The sequence below is a fragment of the Sciurus vulgaris genome (genome assembly GCF_902686455.1).
Source record: "Sciurus vulgaris genome assembly, chromosome: 7".
Classification (NCBI taxonomy): domain Eukaryota; kingdom Metazoa; phylum Chordata; class Mammalia; order Rodentia; family Sciuridae; genus Sciurus; species Sciurus vulgaris.
The window spans coordinates 128,329,144-128,351,151 of record NC_136467.1 but is presented as its reverse complement, the minus strand read 5'-3'; the positions used below and the strand labels follow the sequence as shown (position 1 = coordinate 128,351,151).

General features: G+C 34.9%; 1 protein-coding gene across 1 annotated transcript; it reads right to left on the bottom strand.

The window, feature by feature from the left end:
- Positions 1–18,824: 18,824 nt before the first annotated feature.
- LOC306666681 (olfactory receptor 2B6-like) lies at positions 18,825–19,763 on the bottom strand (the record flags this gene model as incomplete). The annotated part of the gene is made up of 1 exon (XM_079148903.1): positions 18,825–19,763. The coding sequence occupies one exon, from the start codon at positions 19,761–19,763 to the stop codon at positions 18,825–18,827; it is 939 nt and encodes a 312-aa protein (XP_079005029.1).
- Between the last annotated feature and the right edge of the window lie 2,245 nt (positions 19,764–22,008).

Here is a 22,008-nt window from a genome sequence, read left to right as displayed (position 1 = left end):
AAGCATAGAATTAAATTTTTGGATGTAAGGATAATTGTAAATTATTATTTGATTATAATATTTCACATTTGGTAATATTGAATAATATTCTATCTTGAACTTGCAGAGTTTGGTGACTGACAGAGTTTATTTAAAATGCTGTCCTTTAAAAAAATAAAAAGTAAAAAAAGACACTGGTAAACAAATATAGCATCTCTAAGATACTCTCAAAAGGCCCAAAAAATGATGGTTGTAAGGAAAATATGATAGATAGATAGATAGTGAGTTTGATGACAGAACAAAGCTTATGAGGAAAAAATATCTAGTAAAGTGCAGTATGGATAAAATGTATATGGTGTTTTTTGCAACTACATTTTGTAACTGTTCAGTAAAGCTTTAAATTTTAACATAATAAAATGTTATTAATAAAAAGCACAAACTTGTTTTATGTTTTATCCAGATACTTGCCATTTGTAGAAAAAAAAGTAACATCATAAATACAATGTTCTTCTTTTCCATCCTAGTGTGAATGTTATTTGATAAGAAAAGGTCATTGAGTAAATGTCTAATCTAGCTAAAGAAGAAAATTTCCATGAAACAAATAATCAACGTTACAAAATTAGGGACTTTGGTTATCTTTACAGAATTTTTAGTTTACCTTCATTATGTGATGATAGAAACCATAATAACTGCAATCCAAATAATCATATGTATTGATGAAAATATTGGTGGGACAATATCTAATATAGTAGAGAATTCAAAATGTTAATGTAGGGTGAAAGATATTCAGACCAATTAGATGTGCTTTTAGAAGGAACTTTATGATATGATTTGTTCTTTTGGATCAAATCCTCTTTCTGACTGCAAAACAAAATCCAAGTACCAGAAAGACACACAGACACATCTATATCAGTTTGAATAGCAATGATACAAAAAACTGGAAATCTCAAGAGAAGAGGTAGAATGATTCTTAAAGGATGTGTGAGAATAAATTTATTATAAAGAGAAAATTTGAGGGAAAGGAATAAAAAAATCCTGTGAAAGAGCAGGGAAGAAAAGCTGTGAGGAGTAGACAATGGGGAGGAATCTGGTGGTAGCACTTAGAACTGGCAGGGTGGGCATCATGGGGCTGAGAAATCTGGACCCGTAAGGAAGATCACTACAACGTGTCTTATTCACTAGGGAAATAACTGATGCAATATTTAATTCTAGGAATCAGTTGTAATTACTACATATTTTTATTTTTAATTCTCTACTTAGAGAATAATTATGAATATTTAATGAAACTATTAAACAGATTTGATCATTTAACATATTGTACATAGTGAGACAAGTTATTTGTTAAAAAATAACCTATGTGGTTATGACTCTTAAGGTAATCCTTTTTCTCCTACATGTTTTTAATCTTTTGTCAGAAAGATTAATACTACCCTTACTTATATAGTTATGAGAATTCAACACTCACCATTCAACTATTCTTTTCCTCTGAACTGTCTCCTCCAACTTGGCCAAACCTTTCTCCTCCACTCCTTTCAAGGCAATGCATTCTTTCATGTGTCCTAACAAGGTATATCAGCAAAAGAAGAAAGTTAGAGTAGACCACCTGTGGTTTCCTCTTTTGGGGTCCCTTAGTTGTTCATGTTCTAAAAATGCAACTTATAAAATATCAAGAGTAGGCAATTGGTTGTTTCCACAGAAAAAAAGCAGAAACATTCAGTTTGGTCCCAAAGCTTTAAGACTGACTCAGACCTTGTTAGTCTTAATGGCATTGGTCATGTATAAAATCATTAACCAGTTACACTAATCTGGATTGCTGTCTCCAATTCAGAAACGACCCAGGATAATCAGTGAGTACATTCATTTTTATAAATTAGGTTCTTAAAAGCTATAGATGAATCCAAAAAAGCAATAGTCATCTAGTAAATTATGAAGATTCTTTTACTATAGGTCAATATCATTTGAGGGATGATGGTAATGACATATTTTCAGATTTCCTTAGATTAAAAAAAAGAGAAAAAAAAAAACAGAAAATAACAGATAATGAGAAGTATGGACCCAAATGTGGTAGCTACTTCCTCTGATAAAGAGGAAAAGAAATAAAGAAATCATTTTCTTTGTCCTTATATAGATGTACCCATGACCCAGTACATGATCTAAAGCAAAATTGCAGCTACTGAGTATCTTTATCTATTGCATGAAATTTCTTTAATGCTCTTAAAAATAGAGCAAAAAAATGGGGATTTGAAATATGGGGTCAAAAATATATATCTCAAATGCAAGGAAGAGGAAGTTGGAATTTTATGTTTCAATCTTCTTCTTACTGGAGGAGAGGAAAATAAAATGTGCTCCAATGTTACATTTGTGGCCTGTGGAAAATTCTCCACTTTAGGATTGCAAATCAGCAGTGCAGTCAGAAAAGTGATTAGTTTTTCCTATTCCTTTATCCCATGAATTTTTTTTTGTTGTTGTTCTTTGTTCCTGATCATATTAGTCCTTTCATATTCTTACCTAGTGCTTAAGTGGCACTGGAACAACCTGTTTTATTCTCATCCTTCCTGTGTTTCCCTACATTCCCTGTAGGTTGTCTTCCCTATCCATCCCTGGTCACGTGTGGATGACCTGATCCCTGGTGTTGGTCTCCTTGAAATCACCAGCACAAATGCTTGGCTAACCCTAGATTATAATCTACTACATCAATTTAGTAGAGTCTTAAACTTAAGTGTGGTTATCTTTGCTACTAAAGAGAAAACCCTGAGGATTCTAAATGTTTTTCTAGTCAGAAGGAGAAACTCATTAGAGCAAATCAGTGTATCAGGGAATCGGCCCTTATCTTAGAGCATTTGGGGTCTTTGTGAGAACAAAAAAAGAATGTAATTGGATTTTTCTTGACTGAGAGAGTAAATCGCAAAGCTGTTGTCAATTCATGACCTTCAAGGACATGTCCTGGTTAGAAAATTTTCACAGGAATGCCATCAGCATGATGCCACACTGTTGTACTAAGACGATAATGAATCTTTAGTCTGACCATCACTGAGAAAACCTTTTTGAGCTGTACTCACTAAACAGTTTATGGGTTTTCTTGAGTTGCTGGAAATTTCTTCCCCTTCCTCATCCTGCTAAGGACTAAAATTTGAGAAATAATTTGTAAGGTAATCTAATTTGGTAATGGAAGAAGTCATGAAATAGTAAAATAAAATACAAATAAATTAAAAATAATCTATATGTCTTGGCTTCATTAATTTGAATTCCTTGTTTCTACATGGTACGTCTAATTTCTAGGGCCAGGTCAAGACCTGAAAATGTACTGGACATTCTCTGAAAGACCATTCAAATTATTACTCAGTCACTATCAAAGTTCAAAATCTTTTAACCAAACAAATATCCAAGTCATTTTTATTTATATTTTTGTGGGTGTCTTGTGACAATATTCATCACAATGTAAACAAGACAGCTATGATTATTAGTATAAACCTAATAATCATATTCTTGGCAGTAAAAATGATTCCATGAATATAAATTAATGAATGTTTTAAATTTATTACATTGTCACCTAATAGTTTAGATTACACTTGTTCAAAAGGAAATTGTGATGAAATCATATCACATTATACATAACAAGATTACATTTAAAAATTAGTAATTTTAAGTCGGTATGCTGGTATGCTTCTTTTTTAAAATATGAGTAACAGAAAATGGTCTTTTACTTCAGTAATCTGGATTGCTGTGAAAACCTAATATGTTGATATATTTCAGCTTCCGCAGATGAGGAAAAATATGTTGCCATATTCATGTATTAGTGGATTGACATTTATCTTAGAGCCATTGGGACCTTTGTGAGAACAAAAGAAGAATGTGATTTGATTTCCTTGACTGGGACATTGGGAGGGTAAATTCTAAAGTTTCGGTCAATTAATGCCCTTCAAAGACTTGTCCTGGTTAGAAAATTTTATGCATTTAGAATGCAGAAGGGCGATTACTAGAGTTTGAGAGGAAGGGAGGGTAAGCAGGAAAAAGGAGAATGAATTTGATCAATACATTCTATATGAATATATGTATATGTGAAAATATTATGCTGAGCCCCATTAATATGTAATATTAAATTATTAAAGATAAACATTTTTGATAACACCATACAGAATCTTCAAACACAACTATGCCTAATTTGTTTCCAACAGATTAGGTACACAAATGTCCAGAAAATATCTTTCTTATCTTCAGTTCCCACTCTTTGATCCAAGACCTAATTCTGAGAGAATACTACCATGAGCTTATTATATATCACACTACTGGATGATGGCAAATATTAAAGGTTTTACGTGCTGTGTTATGAACTTATTGTTTGAAAAACATGGGTGTATATGTGATTTCATTATAACACAGTATTTCTTTATTTTTAAATTATTTATTTATTTTTTAGACTGCATTTTGATTATTTATACACAAATGGGGCTGTACACAATATAGATTCATCCCATTCATTTGTACATAGAGTAATGATGTCTGTCTCATTCCTCAATTTTTATACCTCCCTCTCTCTCATTTCCTTCTACATAAAGTGCAGGGTTCCAGCCCTAGTAGTGGTCGGGGATCCTCAGTGGATGGGAGGCATCAGCCCGGTGGAGAAACAGCACACAGGGACAACAAGGTTCTGAGGCTGAATCTGTCTTTATTTTCTCTGCCAGTTTTTTATAGTTATTTTTCTTTAATAATGATTACATCATTTTTGGTTAGTTTAAAACAAGAAAAACCTTCAAAAGTACAATCTATGCTTCTTCTCAAAGTACACATTCTCTGTATGACAGTCCAGACCAAAACAACCTTATTTCCCAGCTAGATTAAAACAACCTCATCTCCCAGCTAAACTGAGGGCACCATGATCTGCCAGCCTTCAACCTTCAGAACAAACACATCACTAGATTTTCTGAGAAACCACCCCCACCATGAACTCCAGTGTTTAACAGTGAAAAGTTTTTACTATTATTAAAGGGCAAAGAAATCAACTTATAATTAATATTTAGTCTATTCCAATTCATATAATGGTAGACTACAATATTATTCTGATTCTCAAGGAATTAGACTAAACATAGGAAAAGCACAAATTATATTTATGACTAACCTAAATGTTTTTATTATGTAAAGTATCTCTAGAATCAACTATTAAAACTAGGAAAGCAACAAAGGTTAATCACCACATCCAAGCTCAGAGGAATGCCTCTTTATCCATCTATTATTATACTAAAGCAATCACAGTCTCCTTTTAACTTGAGCACAGCTACAATTGTTTATTTTCCTATATTTTATCTATGTATTACTGCTAAATTTTTATTGTGCACTATTTTGTGTCCCAATACAGTAAAACCTTCCCAATGTTCTTCCAATGTTTCTAATGATATATTGATTATTAAAATTAAAAAGGAAGTACACATGGAGACATGCCATGCCTATGGTCCCCAAGAGGGAGGATGATCAACGGAACCATGTCAAGTGTTGAGTCCTCTATTCCAACAGACCATGTCAAGTGTCAGATCCTCTACCCCAACAGAACTGTGTAAAATGTCAGAGTGTCAGGAAATAGATGTGGCACTAATGTGCCATCATTCTTCTCTCACTCCCCACCCCCACCCCCATTATATATCATCACCCACTTATCAGGGAAAACATTTGGCCTTTGGTTTTTTGGGATTGGCTTATTTCACTTAGCATGACATTCTCCAATTCCATCCATTTATTTGCAAATGCCATAATATTATTCTTCTTCATTGGTGGATAATAGTTTATTTTGTATATATACCACAGTTTCTTTATCCATTCATCCATTGAAGGGTATCTAGGTTGGTTCCACAATCTAGCTATTTTGAATTGAGCTGCTATAAATGTTGAAGTGGTTGTGTTAGCCCACAGAGAGGGAGAAAAATCTTTTCCACACACACTTCAGGTAGAGCTCTTATCTCCAGTTTATAAAGAACTTACAAAACTTTACATCAGAAATACAAAGAACCCAATCAATAAATGGGCCAAGAACCTGGATGGACGTGTCAGAAGAAGACATACAGGTGATTAATAAATATAATGTTGAAAAAAGTTCAACATCTCTATTAATTAGAGAAGAGCCAATTAAAACACCTCTAAGCTTTCCTCTTACTCCAATCACATTGGCTATTAGCAAGATAACAAACAATAATAGATGTTAGTGTGGATGTGGGAAAAAAGGCCCACTTTACATTGCTGGTGTAGTTGCAAATTTGTGCAGCCACTCTGGAAAGTAGTATGGAGATTCCTTAGAAAACTTGGAATGAACTCACCTTTTGACCCAGTTATCCCACTGCCCAGTTTATACACAAGGTACTTAAAATTAGCAATGGCAAGGTATTTCTAAAGCTGGGGTCCTGCATTACTTTACTGCCAACATAAAAAAGTGATACGATTCATTGTAAGTAAGTGATTTTTTATAATTTTCACAGTCCCTAGTCACCCTGAAACATAAGAAACCAATGCAAAACATTTTAAGTGTAAGATTATAGACTTTATAAAACAAGTCACATTGGAGGAAATAAAGTGATATATGATGTTTATTGAACTCTGTAGACTTTGGTAAACAGAATGTTTTGTTGAAGGAAAATGTAAATTAGAGTAGATCACATACACTTAAAGCAATATGAATAGGGGCTTAGTTTGAGTTGAGTTCCAGAAATTGGTATTTATTTGCTGTTTGATGTAATTTTCTTTTCCCATTCCTTTCATTTTCCTAAGTTGTCATAAAACTACACATACCAAGGGTGAAAATACACATCAATGATGTGAAATACAATAATCACACTGAGGTTGTAACAGTATGTAATTACTAAGATGCTAGAGTAAGTTGTCCATTCTTATCTTGTGAAGATTAGTGGTAGACATAATGCTAAAGAGAATACAGGTAATTCAATGGACAAATAAAAATTAATCACATCTTCTGCTTAGGTATATCCTGGTCCTTTATAAGCTTATTGGGTAAACACATGAATTAGTTTCAGTAGGTCAGGTTTAAGAATCATTTATTTAAACAGATTATCAAAGAGACCTTAGTTCTCTTTTCTAGATATAAAATGAAGACTGCCACTTACCCACAGGGAGACATGATCAGGGCTACACATGAAGAAAAAAATACAAAAAAATTGAATCATTTCCAGTTAAAAAAGAAAAAGATAGAAATAATTAAACTTTATTCCCCTAGTAAGCATTTAGATTTTGAAAGAACAGTATTGTCCAATGAAAGCAACCAAGGAGCCTTGGAGAAATATACAACATTTTCTGGAAAAAATGTAGAGAACAAGCCTATAGTAGTAGTAGCAGATATGCCAGAAATTAAGGAGCTGCCCAAAAAACCAAAGGATGAGGGCATGGCCAATGTACACAGCAGATAGCAGACAGCTTCAGAGGACAAAGCTGGAAGAATTTGGGCATCAAAATGAATGACATGCCTTGAATTATAACCCAAATTACAAAACAAATATCCCTGAGTTATAAATAACTGATCAAGTCAATAAATGAAGGAAGGGAAAGAGAAATTTCCCTTGCCAATAAATAAATACTCCCCTTCTGAGAGGCCAAACTTAATATCTCTTCTTCTACATTAAGTGTAGGCTAGGCACAGTGACTGTCTTTGAAGGAATAGAGTGCATAGACATACACATTGTGAACTCAAGTTTATATACTGGGAACACTACCTTCAACAAATGATTGATGCTTAGCACCATCAAGAAAGCCACCAAGGAACTGTGCATCCCCCACTCTGAAGGAATAGGAAGGGCACTTACCATCTGTGGCCTTCTCCCCTACATCCTTATTCCCCAGTCTAATCATTTGGAATGACACACAGACCACAAATTTGAACCATTCTACAAAATACCTGGCCAGTACTCTTTAAAATCTCAAGGTGAAACTGATAAAAATGGCAGATAATAAAAAGGTTTGACTCTCCAATTGGTGCTCAGTTCAAGATTCAAGCAGCATGAGTACTGCTTCTCAGCAAGGTGAGTGACAGAAGAATTCACTAAAACTGAATATTAGTAAAATTATCACAGAGACACAATTTCAAAAATTTGAACAGAAAAATGAAATAATATATTAGAGACACATTATCCTCAGAAGTACCAGTGTACAGCAGAGGGTAGGGTAGACGGAGTGAATAAAATTGGATTGGCAGAATCTGAGGAATAAAGTGGGAGGTTTATTGTAACTGACACAGAGAAATTGAAGCAAGCTAATAATTACAAATTGATCAGAATCTCTGGCTGATGAATGCAGAGTTGCTGTGGAAATCATCTGCAGGTGGTCCCAAGGCAGTTTTCAGAGGCATTAATTTGGGAGCTCATAAAGTACCTTGTCAGCCTGACCCAACACTAGCCTCTTATTGGGTAAAGAGTATGCCTGGGTCAGTACAACTTAAACAGGTACAGAGGATTGGGCCCAGGGAATCCTGGTTGGGGATGTTAAGTGGAGAGACTTGAATTCTCTTTGTTGCTGGGAGCCCATGCCTGTAGCTGGGAAGAGGCCAGTAAATGGTCAGACAGGCACTCCAGCTCTGATTTCAGTAAGTTCATATCCACAGCTATGGAATATGTGACCCTGCAGAGGTCAAGATTCCCAGGCTCTCCCAAGACTGGAATTCTGCAGGAGGTCTGTGAGACCCAGGCATACAGTAAAGATTGGTATCTGCCCAGAAACAGGGGACATGGATCTAATCTCAAATGCCTTCTGACTAAATTCCAAAGGACAGCCATAGCTAAACACCAGCTGCTGAAATTTCCCATGCAGAAATTTGCATCAGCCCTGATCTGGTACATCATTTGTCATTATTCGTTGGCCTATTCTATCCTATAATGTGAGATGGGAAGCTGTGAGCTACTACAATCAGTTTTGGTTCTGAGTCACAATAGTTGGCAACTTGGTGAGTAAAAGCAAAGAAGTCAGACTTAACAACCCCAATCCTTGAACCAAGGGGTACATATCCCTGACAAAGTGTAGAGTGCTGCAACAGCAAAAACAATGAGAATAAACCATATTCTAGGTCACAATGTGAATCTCAGAAGTTTCAAAAATGTTGATATAATCTCAGACATCTTAACAGGCCAGAGTGCAATAAAATTAGAAAGGGACAGCAAGAAAAATTATAGAACCACATAAACACATGAAGAGTGAAAAATACTCTTTTAAGTGAGGATTGCATCATAGAAAAAATTAGAAAAGAAATCTTCATGAATGATTGACCAGAGCTATAGAAGATATCAAATTCTCTGCAGCAGTATGAAAGCAGTTCTAAGAGGAATGTCTACAGCACTGAATACCTACATTAATAGAAAAAAAAAATTAGAGCTATTCCAAATAAATAATCTAATTCTATATTTCAAGACACTAGTAAAGAAAAACAAACTATTTCTAAAATCAGGAGAAGGCAGAAAGTCTGAGCCAAAATTAATAAAATTGAGAATTAAAAATAAATGAAGAATCAATGGAAGAAGACTTGGTCCTTTGGAAAGTTAAATACTTGAAAAACCCTTAGCCAAACTAACTTAAAGAAAAAGAGTTGAATCAAACAAACTTGAAGAATAAAAGGAGATTTTACCACCGACACTTCTGAAATCCAGAAGAGTAATAGAAACTACCTTGAAATTTATACCCCAATAAATAGGAAAATCTAGAAGAAACTGATGAATTTCTAGACACCTAAGACCTATGAAAACTGAACCAGGAAGAGATAGAAATCCTAAACCAAATAATAGCAAGCAGTGATATCAAAGCAGCAACTTAAAACCTTCTGACAAAGAAAAGCTCAGGTCTAGGGATAAGGCTCAGTGGCAGAGTGCTTGCTTAGCAATTGCAAGACCCTGGGTTCAATCACCCTTACAGAAAATATAAAAAGAAGAAGAAGGAAAATACCACAAGAAGTCAATTCTAAGCCCTACCATTCTACCAGACATTTAAAGAAGAAATAATGTCAGTCTTTCTCAAATTATTCCACCAAAGAGAAATAAAGGGAATATTCACAAATGCACTCTACAAAGACAGTATCACCCTGATACAAAAAAACAGTCACATTAAGAAAAGAAAGCTATAGACAAATAACCCTAATGAACATAGATGCAAACATCTTCAACAAAATATTATAAGTATCATAAAACTGCCTTTCAAAACCAAAGAAGACAGTACACCATGAGCAAGAGTGTGAAAAGAGAGAGCTTACAGAATGGGAGAAACTTATTGCCAGTTACTCCTCTAATGATGGATTAATATCTAAAATATGTAAAGAAAAAAATATTAATAACAGGACTCCCAAATCAATAAACAGGTAAAACAACTAAACAGACAAATACAAATGGTCTCCAAATATACATTTAAAAAATTCAACATCATTGGCAATCAGGAACATGCAGATCAAGTCCACATTTGGATGCCGTTTCCTGAAATTAGAATGACAACTATACAAAATAAAAATAAAAAATTCTAGCAAGGATATGGGGGTAAAGTTACACTGACATATTGTTGATGGGACTGCAAATTAGTACAATTTCTCTGGAAAGCACTATAGGGATTTATCAAAAGAATAGGAATGGGACTACCATTTAACTAACCCAGCTATCTCATTCTTAAGTATTTATCCAAAAGAACTAAAATCAGCATACTATACTGAACAGCCATATAAAAGTTTATAGCAGAGCAATTCACAATATTCAAGTTATGGAACCAGCCCAGATATCTATGAACAGATGAATGGATTAAAAAATGTAGTATATATGCACAAAGTTTTATACAGCATTAAAGAAGAATAAAACTATAGCATTTTCTGTTAATTGGATGGATCTGGAAAATATCACGCTAAGTGAAATAAGTCAGACTCAGAAAGTCAAGGATCAAATGTTTTATCACATATTGGAAGAAAGATCAAAGTAAGTGGAAATAAGAGATAAGAGGGGACCTATCAAAAGAGAAAAGAAGAAAAATCAGTGGAATACAGGAAGGTGATTTAGAGGGAGAAAGGAAGGACTGGAAAAAGAGAGGACTTGCAGAGTGAAATTGACAAAATTATGCTATGTGCATAAATGAAATAGCATGGTGAATTCCATCTTTATGTATATCTATCAAGATTCAATTTAGAATTTAGGCCTTGCAAGCACAAGGCCCTGGGTTCAATCCCTGACACCACAGGAAAAAAAAAAGTCAATTTAGGCCATCACTGAGCCCACCCTCCAACACAGAGTTCATAGGGTAGCTGATAATGCCTGTCTGCCCCCCTACTGTTGAGTGACACTGCACTTGCCTCCGTGCTGACTTAGCACACCCTCATTGGGGCTCCCCAGCTTCTTCAGAGGCCAGTGCAGGCATTTTGAATTATTCATGAGGGAGTGACCATCATCATCATTGGAAGGGTGGCTCCCTTCCTGAGACAACTAGGAGACTGGAAGCCCTTTGACAGTTACCTCTATTTACTCACTTACATCCTACACCCTTTCTCCGTACTCTTGTTCAGAACTAGAAATACAGTAAATAGTAATTGAGCTGATCCTGTTAATTTAAAAAATGTTAAAGTCTTTATAGGGGCTATCTGGTTCAGGGCTACATTTTCCTTGTATTGGGTGCTCTTTCTATTGATCTCCCCTTCAAAGGAGAGGTAGTGGAAAACATCAGGGTCACAATAAGCCTGCAGGGTGAAACTTCATTATCTCTGAACTTCACTGCTAGAGGGGAATATATAGAAACAATATGAAATAACAAGGGAAGAAAGTGTCCCTAACAAACCAAGATGCTATTGTGATAGACTCCAATGACAGCATGGCAGTAGAAATGACAGAAAAAAAGAGTTTAGAATCTGCATGATTAAAATGATCCATGAAGCAAAGATGAGATAAGAGAGCAAATGTAGGCAATGCATGATCATTCCAGTAGACTGTTAAAAGAGCAAATTCAAGAAGCAAAAGAACACTTCAATAAAGAGGTAGAGATTCTGAAAACAAACAAACAAACAGAAATACTTGAAATGAAAGAAACGATAAATCAAATTAAAAACTCAATAGAAAGCATCAGCAACAGAATAGACCTCGTGGAAGACAGAATCTCAGACAATGAAGACAAAATATTTAATCTTGAAAATAAAGTTGAACAAACTGAGAAGAAGTTAAGAAGTCATGAATGGAACCTCCAAGAATTATGGGATATCATGAAAAGACCAAATTTAAGAATTATTGGGGTTGAGGAAGGCACAGAGACACAAACCAAAGGCATGAAAAACCTGTTCAATGAAATAATATCAGAAAATTTCCCAAACCTGGATAATGAAATGGAAAATCAAATACAAGAGGCTTAAAGAACAACCAGTGCACAAAACTACAACAGACCTACACCAAGACACGTTATAATGAAAATACCTCACATACAAAATAAAGGATTTTAAAGGCTGCGAGAGAAAAGTGTCAGATTACATATAAGGGGAAACCAATATGGATATCAGCAGATTTCTCAGCCCAGACTCTGAAAGCAAGAAGGGTCTGGAACAATATATTTCAAGTTCTGAATAAACACAGATGCAAACCATGAATACTATACCCAGCAAAACCAACCTTCAGATTTGACAATGACAATTTGACAATGAAATAAAATAAAATTTAGAAGAATTTACAAGTAGAAAGCCTGCCCTACAGAACATTCTCAGCAAAATATTTCATGAGGAAGAAGTGAATAACAGCAATACAAGTCAGCAAAGGGAGAACTACCCTAAAGGAAAAGCCAATCAAAAGAAAAGTAAAAAACCAAAAATAAGCCAAAATGACCAGGAATACAAATCATATCTCAATAATAACCTTGAATGTCAATGGCCTAAATTCAATAATCAAAAGACATATACAAGCAGATTGGATTAAAAAGAAAGACCCAACAATATGCTGCCTTCAAGAGACTCATCTCATAGAAAAAGACTAAAGGTGAAAAGATGGAGAAAAACATACCATGCACATGGACCCACTAAAAAAGCAGGGGTCTCCATCCTCATATCAGATAAAGTGAACTTCAAACCTAAGTTAGTTAGAAGGGAAAAGAAGGACATTCATACTCCTTAAGGGAAGCCTACAACAGCAAGATATAACAATTTTAAATATATATGCCCTAAACAATGGAGCATCTATGTATATCAAACAAACGCTTCTCAATTTTAAGAATCAAATAGACCAAAACACATTAGTAGTGGGTGACTTTAACACACCACTCTCACCCTGGATACATCCTCAAAAGAAAAACTGAACAAAGAAACTATAGAACTAAATAATACAATCAATGATATAGACGTAATGGATATTTACCGAGTATTTCATCTATCATAGAGCAAATATACTTTCTTCTCAGCAGCTCGTGGATCCTTCTCCAAAATAGACCATATGCTATGCCACAAAAAAGTCATTAGTAAATACAAAAAAACAGTTATTCTACCCTGTTTCCTAGCAGACCATAATGGAATGCAATTAGAAATGAATGATAAAATAAGAAACAAAAACTACTCAGACACCTGCAGACTAAATAATATGCTATTGAACGATGCAATGATAACAGAAGGTATCAGGGAAGAAATAAAAAAATTCTGAGAAGTAAATGAGAACAATGACACATCATATCAAAATCTCTTGGACACTAGGAAAGCAGTACAAGGAGGAAAGTTCATTGCATTGAGCTCATACATTAAAAAAATAAAAAGTCAACAACTAAATGACTTAACATTACACTTCAAAGTCCTAGAAAAAGAAGAACAGATCAACAGCAAAAATAGTAGAAGACAGGAAATAATTAAAATCAGAGCTGAAATCAATGAAATTGAAACAAGAGAAACAATTCCAAAAATTGACAAAACAAAAAGTTGATTCTTTGAAAAAGTAAACAAAATTGATAAACCCCTACCCACACTAATGACGAGGAGAGAGAAAACTCAAATTAAAACTCAGAATTTGTGATGAAAAAGGAAAGATGATGACAGACACCATTGAAATACATAACATAATTAGAAGCTACTTTGAAAATCTATACTCCAACAAAATAGAAAATATTGAACACATTGACAAATTTTTAGAAAAATATGATCCGCCCAAACTGAATCAGGAAGATATACACAATCTACACAGATCAATTTCAAGCACCAAAATAGAAGACACCATCAAAAGCCTACAAACAAGGAAAAGGCCAGACCAGATGGATTCTCAGCTGAATCTACAAGACCTTTAAAGAACTGATACCAATACTCCTCAAAGTATTTCAGGAAATAGGAAAGGAGGGAACACTTCCAAATTCATTCTATGAGGCTAGTATCACTCTGATACCAAACCAGACAAAGATACATCAATGCAAGAAAACTTTAGACCAATATCCCTGATGAACATAGATGCAAAAATCCTTAACAAAATACTGGCAAATTGCATACCAAAATATATTAAAAAGATAGTGCACCATGATCAAGTGGGGTTTATCCCAGGGATGAAAAGTTGATTCAACATCTGGAAATCAATAAATGTAATTCACCACATCAATAGATTTATAGTTAAGAATCAGATGATTGCTCCAATTGATGCTAAGAAAGCATTTGATAAAATACAGCACCTCTTCATGCTTAAAACACTAGAAAAAAATAGGAACAGTAGGAACACAACTCAACATTGTAAAGGCTATCTATGCTAAGCCCACAGCCAACATCATTCTTAAGGGAGAAAAACCGAAAGCATTGCCTCTAAAAACTGGAACAAGACAGGGATGCCCTCTCTCACTGCTTCTATTCAACATTGTCCTTGAAACACTTGCCAGAGCAATTAGAAAGACCAAAGAAATTAAAGGGATACAAATAGGAAAAGAAGAACTAAAGCTGTCACTATTTGCTGATGACATGATCCTATATTTATAAGATCCAAAAAACTCCAGTAGAAAACTTATAGAACTAATAAATGAATTCAGCAAAGTAGTAGGTTATAAAATCAATATGTGTAAATCTAATGCATTTCTATTCATAAGTGAGGAATCCTCTGAAAGAGAAATTAGGAAAACCACTCCATTCACAGTAGACTCAAAAGAAATAAAAAACTTGGGAATTAATCTACCAAAAGAGGTGAAAGACCTCTACAATGTAAACTACAGAATATTAAAAAAAGATTGAAGAAAACCTTCAAAGTTGGAAAGATCTCCCATGTTCTTCGATAGGCAGATTTAACATTGTCAAAATGGCCATTGAACCAAAGGCACTATACAGATTCAATGCAATTCCAATTAAAATCCCAATGACATTCCTCATAGATATAGAGTAAGAAATCATGAACTTCATCTGGAAGAAAAAGAACCTCTAATAGCAAAAACAATCCTGAATAGAAAAAGTGAAACAGGAGGTATCACAATGTAGTAGACTCTACTATAGAGCAATGGTAACAAAAACAGCATGGTATTGGCACCAAAATAGGCAGACCAATAGTACAGAATAGAAGACAGAGACAAAACCACATAAATGCAGTCACCTCATACTTGACAAAGGAACCAAAAACATACAATGGAGAAAAGACAACGTGTTCAACAAATGGTGCTGGCAAAACTAGAAATCCATATGCAATAAAATGAAATTAAACCTCTCTCACCTTGCACAAAACTCAATTCAAAATGGACCAGAGACATAGAAATTAGACCAGAGACCCTGCACCTAATAGTAGACAAAGTAGGCCCGAATATTCATTATGTTGGCTTAGAATCAGACTTCCTCAACAAGACTCCGAAAGCACAAGAAATCAAAGCAAGAATCAATCAATGGGATGGACTCAAACTAAAAAGCTTTCTCTCAGTAAAGGATAAAATCAAGAATGTGAAGAGAGAGCCTACAGAGTGGGAGAAAATCTTTTCCACATGCACTTCAGATAGAGCACTTATCTCCAAAATTTATAAAGAACTTACAAAACTTTACACCAAAAATACAAAGAACCCAATTAATAATTGGGCCAAGGAACTGGACAGATAGTTTCTGGAAGAAGACAAACAGGCAATTAATAAAATATGAAAAAGTGTTCAACATCTCTAGTAATTACAAAAATGCAAATTAAAACAACTCTAAGATTTCATCTTACTCCAATTAGAATGGCTATAATCAAGAACACAATCAAAATAATAGATGCTGGTGTGGATGTGGGAAAAAAAGCACACTTTTACATTGCTGGTGGAGTTGCAAATTGGTGCAGCCACTTTGGAAAGCGGTGCACAGGATCCTAAGAAAACTTGGAATGGACCCACCTTTTGACCCAGTTATCCCACTCCTCAGTTTATACCCAAAGGACCTAAAATCAGCAAACTACAGTAACACAGAAATATCAATGTTTATAGCAGCTCAGTTCACAATAGCTAGATTGTGGAACCAACCTAGATGCCCTTCAACAATGAAAGGACAAAGAAACTCTGGTATACATACAAAATGGAATACTATTCAGCCATAAAGAAGAATAATATTGTGGCATTTGCAAATAAATGGATGGAATTGGAGAATATCATGCTAAGTGAAATAAACCAAGCCCTAAAAACTAAAGACTGAATGTTTTCCCTGATAAGTAGAGAATGATATATAATGGGAGTCGGGGAGTGGAGAATGAGAGAATAATGTGGGAACTTTAGAATATGTAGAAGGAAATGAGAGGGAGGGGGGTATGAAAATGGTGAAATGAGACAGACAGCATTACCCTACGTACATGTATGATTACAAGAATAGTATGAATCTACCTCGTGCACAACCATAGAAATGAAATGATGTACCCCATTTAAGTACAATGAATCAAAATGTAGTCCGTGAAAAATTAAAAACTAAAGAAAAAGAAATTAATTTTAAAAACACAAAATAAATAGAATGACAAGTAGAAGAGAGGAAGGTGAGTCAGAAGGAAGACATAGGGAGGAAAAGAAGAAGTAAAGGAACCTGAAAAGGAGCACATGTATCACGAGTGTGATTATTTCACAATGAACACAGCATTATGCACAAATATAATGTATTAGTAGAAACTCCAAAAAAGACAAGGAAACTGAAGAGGAGACTTTAAGAGTGACAGGTATATACAATAATGCATCAAGAATTGGATCCTGGGGCAGTGGAAACAGGACATTAGAGAAAAACTTGGTGAAATACTAGTAAGTTGGAGTTTAATTAGTACTAGTATACTCATATTAGTGTCTTCTTTTTGACAAATGCACCAGAAACATAACATTAACAAAAATAGGAGAAGACTGTTATATGGAAAGTCTTCATACTGTCTTTGCAAATTCTCTGTAAATTTAAAATTATTCCAATAATCAAAGGTCATAAAAATGTTCTACTAGCTAGCCACGTTTACCAACACTTTGGAAAGTTTATACAGTCAGAAATGTATGACAACACTGCCCCTTCCCCCACCCCACCTCACACATACACAAAGACAATTACATATGATATATATACAAACTCCTCACAGAGATGCAAGAGATTTTATCTATCTCTGAATGAGGATCAAAGCAGAGTAAGTAACCACTGTTTACCAGTAAAAGATAAGATAGAAGCCAAAGGATCATCTACTAAACTTTTAAGGCAATCAATGCACTTCCAGGGTGCATCCAGACTGGGGTGTGTCTGGGTTCATGCATTTCCAGGCAGAAACTGATGCAGATTTCTACCTGAGAAGTTCCATTAACTGAGGTCTAGGTCTATTCCAGACATTGGAAACTTTGTCAGGTAGTATATAATCTGGTTAGAGTAGACCCCCACATCCCTGGAGTCAGGCAGATGTCAATCTTGACGGGGAATCTAAGTTTCAGGTGAATTCTAAGAATTGTTCTACTAGAGCAACAAAATCTGCCTCCACAAAATGGATCCCTATCTCAGGTATCCACTTTACAAACTGAGAACCATGGAACAATTTTCAAACACCAGTTTTTTGTGTAACCTCTGTATCAGGTAACTTCAAACTACCTTTCTACTCTACAGGTATTTCTGTAACAAAGTTGTCTACTGCATTGTATTATCTGATTTCTTCAGTTGTCTCTCATTTGTTTAGCTCTTATCAACCTTTTCTTATCCTCTATTTAAAACACCAGAAAATCTGGATCTCATTGAGTCAGTGACTGGTTAATATTGAATTACAATAAATTCCCTTAGTCATATACCTTCTTCAGAAGGACAATTTCCACTGATTCAATTCAGAACCAGGGAACACCTGGAAAGTACTGCCTTCCTCTGTTTCACCATCTTATCCCTTCCAGCAACTATAATTATTTAATTAATGATACAAAATCACTGAACACATATTTTTTAAACAAAAATAACAGTGCATTTTTCAAGAAGTAAAATCATTCACATATTTGAATTTGATGAAATTTTAAGATTCAACCTTCTCTTAAAGCACAGAGTTCTTTATACAAAATTCATAAGATATCCAGGTTGTTCAAATAGGGTTGGGACAATTCACAGAGTGATTGCTTTTCAAGTGACTTTGCTGGAAAGACTATTAATGAATGATCATCACTGAATTTTTATGATGGCTAGATAGAGCAAATGCAATTTCATTAACATTTATAGTTTAGCTTCTTTTTGCTACTTAATAAAGTCATTATTTTAATATGAACCAAACAAATGCCAATGGAATTATTATAATTTTCAAGAACAGAGTGCCCATACTGGTGCATATTACACAAGTATAATTCTTACACAATGTGATAATAAATAACAATGAATATGACAGATTTTGTAAGAGGAACCTATAGCATGAGATTTTGACATGAATGAGTTATAAGAGAAAATTTTATAAACCTAGTCTAATTATTTAATGATTCCATTTGGTAACTACAAAAGTTTATTTGGAACTGAAAATGCTCTTCACCAGGTTGCTTAAAGCCCCCTTTACATCCTTATTCCTCAGGGTGTAGATGAAGGGGTTGGCTGTAGGAGTCATCACTCCAAAGAAGAGGGCCATGAACTTGGGCTGGTCCTTTGTGATAGATGAGGGGGGTTGAAGGTACATGCTAATGACTGGGCCATAAAATAAGAAAACTACAATGAGATGAGAGGAACATGTCCCAAAGGCCTTTTTCCTTCCTTCAGAAGATTTAATGTTAAGTACAGCACGTCCAATGCTAGCATAGGAGGCAAGAATCAGGCACAGAGGAACAGCTACTATAAAAATGCACACCACAGAGATTGTTAACTCATTAACTTCTTTTTCACCACAAGCAGACTTCAAAAGAACTGGGGTCTCACACACCAAGTGATCCAGTTTATTATTGCCACACAGTGGCAACTGTAATGTAGTTGTGACCTCTGAGACAGCATAGGTGATACCACCCAACCACACAATGGATGCTAATAGAATGCAAACCCGCTGATTCATGATGAGGGTGTAGTGCAGAGGTCTGCAGATGGCTACATAGCGATCAAAAGATAGGAGAGCCAAGAGAAGACATTCTGTGCTTCCCATCATGCTGAAGAAATAGAGCTGAACTGCACATCCCACATAGCTGATGGCTTTCATAGTGCTTCCCAGGTTATTCAGCATCTGAGGCACAATGCTTGTGGTTAAACATATATCCAAAAAGGAAAGGTTGGTGAGGAAGAAATACATGGGACTGTGGAGACAGGGATCTAGCGTGGACACCAGAATGATACTCATGTTTCCCATTATGGCCATGGGGTATGTTACCAGAAGAATAATGAATAGAGAAAGCTCTATCCAGGGTCGGTCAGCAAAGCCTAGTAGAATGAACTCTTCAGGGTGGCTTTCATTAATGAGTGCCATATTCTTCAACTTATTTCACCTATGGTAGAGAAGTGCCAAAGAATTTAGCATTATGGGAACAGAAGAAACATAACAATCCATTTGTTTGCACTCATTGATGATAGGATGCAGTAATTTAGTAATGAAATAGCACAAAGGACCCAGACCAGGTAATCTAATTTATCTTCATGATACTAAAAATTAAAGATATTTGTCAACAAGAAACCCTTGCATTATGAAACTTAACTTCCTCTCCTGTGTAACAAGGTTAACAATAACTATCTTCTTGTTCTCTGGTGAGGACTGAATGAAAAAAAAAGTGACTGTATTTTAGAAACTTCAAATTAATGGTTTCAAATTTCACAGCATAAAACTCAATTGAGTAGGTTAATATGAAGTTTGCTGCTTCCTGTCTTCTGGTGTCTGACAGAGAAGATGAGGCCTCAGTCCAAGTAATTGGAGGTTCAATTTTAGGATTACTGCTTCAGGGCATTACAGGGCATTACAAAAAAGTGATAAGAATCATAAAGGTATTCAGGTAGCAAGACTAAGGAAGAGGAACCCTGGAGGTATGAGTATCATCAACATAGAATAGTCCAGGGTTAGGGATATTGGTCTGTTTTATAGCACAGTTTATGATAGATTCTGGAATAAACCCCCATCACAATTAAATAGATAAATAGGAAAGAAAGAGAGAGAGAGAGAGAGAGAGAGAGAGAGAGAGAGAGAGAGAGAGAGAGAGAGGAAGGAAGGAAGGAAGGAAGGAAGGAAGGAAGGAAAGAAAGAAAGAAAGAAAGAAAGAAAGAGAGAAAGAAAGAAAGAAAGAAAGAAAGAAAGAAAGAAAGAAAGAAAGAAAGAAAGAAAAGAAAGGGAGGGAGGAGGGAGAAGGAAGGAAGGAAGGAAGGAAGGAAGGAAGGAAGGAAGGAAGGAAGGAAGGAAAGAAGAAGGGAGGGAAGGAAGGAAGGAAGGAAGGAAGGAAGGAAGGAAGGAAGGAAAGAAGAAGGGAGGGAGGGAGGGAGGGAAGGAAGGAAGGAAGGAAGGAAGGAAGGAAAGAAGGAAAGGAGAGAGAGAGAAAGAAAAAGAGGAAGGAAGGGAGGATAGAAGGAAGGAGGAAGAAAAAGGGGAGGAAGGAAGAAAAGTTCTTACCAGCTCCCTCTGATTAGTCAAATAATTATGTCTTCACTATGGGTAATCAGAAAAGAGTGAATTTAAACAAATCTATCTGTATTTGAAACTGGACAGGAAATTTAAAAACATTTAAGATCAATTTCCCTGTATTTGAAAAGTTATCCATCATTGGTTTTATGAAGTCAAAGGTTTAAGCTAAAAAGACAGGTTTCTTCATACTTTGGGGTATGCTTTTGCACTTACATGCTTCTTTGCAAAACTAATTCAAGCTCTGGGCATCTAACTTATAATGTTGAAATTTAGTTAATTTATCCATTTAGTGGATTTTCTTGATCAATTGAACTTATTATCCTCATTTATGAAAAGAATTTGGATAGATAGCAGTCACCCATTTACTATATTTAAATACAAGTACATTTTTTTTTAACTCCAGCTAACTTCTGGAGGAGATATGTTAACTAAGGCCATGAGATATTCAAATCCTGAAATTATTGTTACATTTTTAGGACATATTTCTTCGGCTTCAGCTGAAAGGATTATTGAAACAAAATAAATGACCTAAGGAAAGAATTACTTTGAGATATAAAATTATTTTCATATATATATACTTTTTCGTTAGTGATGTATGTTTCATGAAAAGCACAATCTCATGTACGTTGAGGAACATTCATATGTGATTTGAATAATGTTCCACTGACAAAAGTCTGAGTTACTTTTCCAGCCATTATTGGTTCCCCACTCTAGATTTTTAGGGTTACAAAACACAGTTTTCACATTCTCTATTCCATTAAATCCTCAAGGCCATCTGCTGGGTTGCCTGCCTCACAAAGCTACTCAGAGCTGAGATGTTAATTTTGCCCTTTAAATATGTTTTTCTGATTATATAGGAATAATAATAATAAAAGAATAACAATAATAATGCAATGATAAAAAGCATGGCATCTTATAATTTCAGTCTACCTACACTATGGAATAGAGGCATTGTAAGACATATCCTATTTGTTCCTTTAGCATTATTAAATTCACACTTCATAATTTTCTACCATGGATCATATATCAGATATTTTATGAGTAATAATAGGTCTGATTTTGCATGAATTATTTCATAATTAATTTCATCTAGCTCTAATAACAGTAT